We start from the raw sequence: 4,489 nt of genomic DNA on the forward strand, positions 1-4,489 counted from the left end.
TTCTGAATTCTGTGGAAATGTTTTTAAAACAAATTGTCATGCTAGACAGTGCTCTTAAACTCATACATGTATTAGTATTTCATGGGCTTTACTGCCTCGCAGACATCAAGTCCAGTTATTCCTGCATTCTTACCAGAACTTTTATTGCAGGTCCGCATACACACACACACACACACACACACACACACACACACACACAGGCTTGTTTATTTACAAACTTTTTTGTTTGTTCAGTTTTTCCAATAGGGTGCCTGTGCTCAAGAGACAGTGAGAGAGAAAGTGAGAAATCACCCCCTAGGGAGGATGGTCACACTGCAACCCCTTCGCCTCCATTTTGCTCAGGATTTGGGGCATGCACACACATACACCCAGTATGATTTTCAAGCCACCAGGTCTGGAACTTGAACTATGTAGCAGGCCACGTGGGATCCAGCACCTTAACCTCCATGCCACATGCTGGCTCACCTCAGGGTTTTTAAATGTGGATTCTGAATATATTTTCAGATGTTAAATAAATCAGCAGGGAGAAGAGCATGGGCTTAGGAACTGAGAGAACTCTGGCATCAGGCCGCCCAGGTCCTGGGTCCTGCTCGGGCACTGCCCCGCTCTCCAGTGTTCCATAGGTGACTTCAATTCTCTGGGCCTCGTTCTTATCTGTAAAGTGGGAAGAGTAACTGTACCTTTCTCACAGGGCTGTGAAGATCATAGGAGTGATGTAAAGCACTTAGAATAGCACCTGGTAAACAGCAAGCATTCAATAAATGCTAGCCATTTTTAACTGCCTGGTTTCCCAGTGGAGTCAGAGCATGCTTCGGTTGGTTTCATTAGTCTAGTTGATAAAGGTAATGATGGGAGACGATAGATTGGCACTCATCACGTAGTTACAATATAAATGAAGATATTCAATGTAAAGTCTCTCCTGGTCCTAAGTCCACAGACTATTGGGCAGACAGGACACTGGAGGGCATCTTATTCACCACTTTTACGTATGTGTGAAGACACCAAGGCTCAGGGTGATGAGGTCACTTGCAGAGAGCCACCCAGGCAGGCAGGACAGTCAGGATGTGTTTGCTTTGGAATGATACTTGATGCTTCCGGAGGGCGACAGTGAAGAGACCAGTGTGGGCATCAATTATCATCGATAAGCCCATTACTAGAGTATCCTATGCCACTCAGAACGACACAGAAAAACATGTACGTATTTGACAATGATAATATACAAAAATAAACTGGTTTTGTTTTATAACCTAATGCTATTATTTACTCTATGGATAGAAAATGCTTTGCAATTGGCCTGTTCCTACATGTGTTCATGTCAAACATCACTTGAAAGACGCTCTTTAGTTAAAACAGTAACAAAAGTCGGTCTGAAGTATTTGACAGAGAAAAGCCTGCACCTTGGGAACAATGTACACTTCAGGGGTGTGCAGGCAGTATGTGCTGCAGGTCATCAAAGTTTTATTTAAAATGATAGAATAGCAAAAATAAACAATATGCTTGGGTTTTTTTGTTGTCATTGTTGTGTCACTTTAAAAAATGCTTTTGATCACACTTAAAACCATAGAATTTTATCCAAAGTATGCTGTGCACTTGGTCCCTAACTGCTTTGATAAGCATCTCTCAACAGAAGGCCGGGTGGGAGGTAGGCTGCCTCCTATAGCCAGGTGGCCTTTTCCTACTCGGACTGACGAAGTCTTTTCTTGTGGCTCTCAATCGCCCTTCTGAGAGCCACATCCTGGATGAGGTCTGACATTCTAATGTCTGTGTGGCTACAGCCAATTTTAGGGCAACTGTCGGGGAAAAGAAAATCAAGTCAGTTCACGAACTTCGATGCAGAAACTTCGTTCACATTCAAGTATCGAAACAGGGACATCCTCCCACAAAGGAGTACATGTTAAAAATGAGGAGTGGGCCCAGTTGCAGTGATGTGCGCTGGTAGCTACTGTTACTTGGAAGGCTGAGGCTGCACAGGACACCTGGGTTTGATTCTTGCCCCACTCTAAAAAGCCCAGCATGCTAGCATGCACCTGTGTTCCCAGCTACTTGGGAGGCTAAGGCAGGAGGAATGCAACACAGTGAGGCCCTGTTTGAAAACAAGACATGTATCTCCGAAGTGATGTGTGCTTGTTCATTTACTCACTGAGAGCCTTCCTGAGCTAGGCCCTGTTTAGGTGCTGGCAGCAGTGCCTACCTCCTGGGGCTTAGCTTCCTAATGGGGAGACAGGCAGTCACTAAATGAGCACTAAATGACCCCTAAAAGCTTGCTGTAAGTTCAGGTCATATTACTAAGGCAGCGAAGCAGGGCCGAGGGAGAAGAGAGTGTTGGGACTGAGGCCTCTCCAGCTGCAGTCAGGGCAGGCCTCATTGTCCAGGAGGACTCATCTTGAGCAGGACGGAGAACGGTGTGTGGGGATCAGATCTGTGCAAGGAGGGTGGGAGAGGGGAAGAGGGTAGGGAAGGAAATTAGGGAGAAAAAAATAGAGGTACGACATCTGTGGGACACAGAAATGGTTTATTACCTGTTGATGGTGACATGTATTGGATTCTCAACTGGACTGGTCTGAGGTGTATCTCAGGTTGGGTCTATTCTCTATACAAACTAAATGATAAATAGTGATTGAATGTACAATAATAATGAAAGATTTCGTGGCTGCTTCACGGAGAACATGAGGCAGGGGGGAAGAGAGGAGTGGGGACAATAGTCTGGGGACAGGGCAGAAGTCCAGGAGAGTAAGGAGGGCAGTGTGGCTGAGAGTGGGAGTGGTAACTGACTTCAGGACTCACTTGAATGTAGAACCCCTGGCTTGCCAATGAAGCAGATGTGGCATGTCAAGGAAAGGGAAGAGTCCAGGTTTTGGCCTGAGCAGATGGGCCCCTTTACTGCAGCGGAGAGTGACGAGGACAAACGGGCAGAGGGTTAGAAGCAGGAGTCCTGCCTGGTGTTTGCTCCCCCAGGAATGGACCTCCCTGTGGACAGACTGGGGTGAGGGAGTGTGGGGGGAGCTGCTGGGCATGCTGTGTAAAGGTTGTGGCTGGAGCAGCCAGGGTGTGAGTCACCTAGAAAGGGGCGGAACTCAAAGATGGTTGGTTTAGATGTGGTCTCCTCTGATGGCTGCATGAAGTCACCTGATTTCTTCTCAATGTGAACCAGATGTGGTAGAGTCAAGTCAGTGGTCGGAGTAGAGCTGATTTAGGTCTGAATTCTCTCTCCAACACCTACTTGCTAGTTCTGAGACCACGGGCAATTCACCTTACCTTCCTGAACCTCTGTCCCCTAACAGAATGGGGCGAGAATCAGAATTTCACAGGGTGGTAGACTGCACAGCACTGCATGCTCATTCCCCTTCACTATCTCCTGACTATCATTTTCTGAGCATCATTCTCGCAAAGTTTTAAAGTTCCTGACCTGTCTGTATCTCACAAATATCCAACACATACATGCACCCACTCATGTATTCACTGGCCTTCTACATGATTGGTCCTGTGCTTGGGTCTAAGCATATGGCTGGGAAATACAAGTACAGCCATGTGCCCCGTGACAACATGTCACCCAACAATGACTACATACATGACGGTGGTTCCATAGGAGCACACAGGTCCTAACAACAGCTTAGGTGTATCGTTGGCTACAGCATCTGTTTGCACAAGCACATTCTATGATGCCTGCATAACGAAGCATTTTTCAGAAAGTATCTCTGTTGTTAAGCCACACAGGACTGTATAATAGTTTCTGCCCATACATAGCCTGGGCCCAGTGATCTGAGACAGCGCTCCAAAAAGCACAGGCATATTAAGGCCTAAAACAACAAGTAGAAGACAAAAGATACAACCAGAGCAGGGAAGGAGTGGATCATGGGAACTCTAATTTGCCCAATGGTAGGAAGGCCATTATTCCAGTACCACAGAGCAAGTTATTCTTGGCCCTGACCTCCAGATCCAGAAATCTTTATATTAGAGAGGCATTTACCAATGTAATACTATACTTGATGACAATATTTATTTTTAAAATACTGAAATTGTCCTATATAGCCAAGTGCATGTGTTAAATCATGAAAAGAGAAAGGCAATTATATGAAAGAGGATCTGAGTGATACTTTCCATATCGATGATTTGGTTTTTCATTAGGACAAGACGTAGGAAGTAGTCCACATTTATTTAAAAGTCTATATTTTTCCCTTGCCTGCCCCTTTATACTCTAAAGCCTCACATTTCCTGAAGTATGAAAGTAAGCTGGTATGATAATAAAGAGGATAGGAACACTTTCAAAACTTTAGAAAAGGCAATTTCATTAGGCCAGCTCCCATGACATGAAGTGCAGCTCCAAGCAGGGTGCCAGGATTACCCTTCCAGAATGAACCGGCCACCAATCAGCCGCTTCTGCTGCCAGTCTAGGCTCTCCCCTCTCCACAGAGCAAGGGCTTTAACTCTGAGAGCCAGACGGTGAATAAGCTGTAGATGGGGAAGTGGCACAGGAGGTGGGGAAGACTTC

At 45.8% G+C, this 4,489-nt stretch overlaps 1 protein-coding gene across 3 annotated transcripts in view; it reads right to left on the reverse strand.

Annotated features, from left to right (window-relative positions):
• Positions 1–398: 398 nt before the first annotated feature.
• The window catches only part of NSMCE2 (NSE2 SUMO ligase component of SMC5/6 complex), a 244,394-nt gene continuing 240,303 nt past the window's right edge, over positions 399–4,489 (reverse strand). For all 3 annotated transcript variants that reach the window (XM_006151738.2, XM_006151737.2, XM_014589044.2), the window contains one exon: positions 399–1,790. In XM_006151738.2, the coding sequence (XP_006151800.1) occupies positions 1,676–1,790 (115 nt within the window). In that variant the 3' untranslated portion in view covers positions 399–1,675. The remainder of the gene's footprint in view (positions 1,791–4,489) is intronic.

Source organism: Tupaia chinensis, unplaced genomic scaffold (genome assembly GCF_000334495.1).
Source record: "Tupaia chinensis unplaced genomic scaffold, TupChi_1.0 Scaffold000328_1, whole genome shotgun sequence".
In the NCBI taxonomy this organism is placed as follows: Eukaryota; Metazoa; Chordata; class Mammalia; order Scandentia; family Tupaiidae; genus Tupaia; species Tupaia belangeri.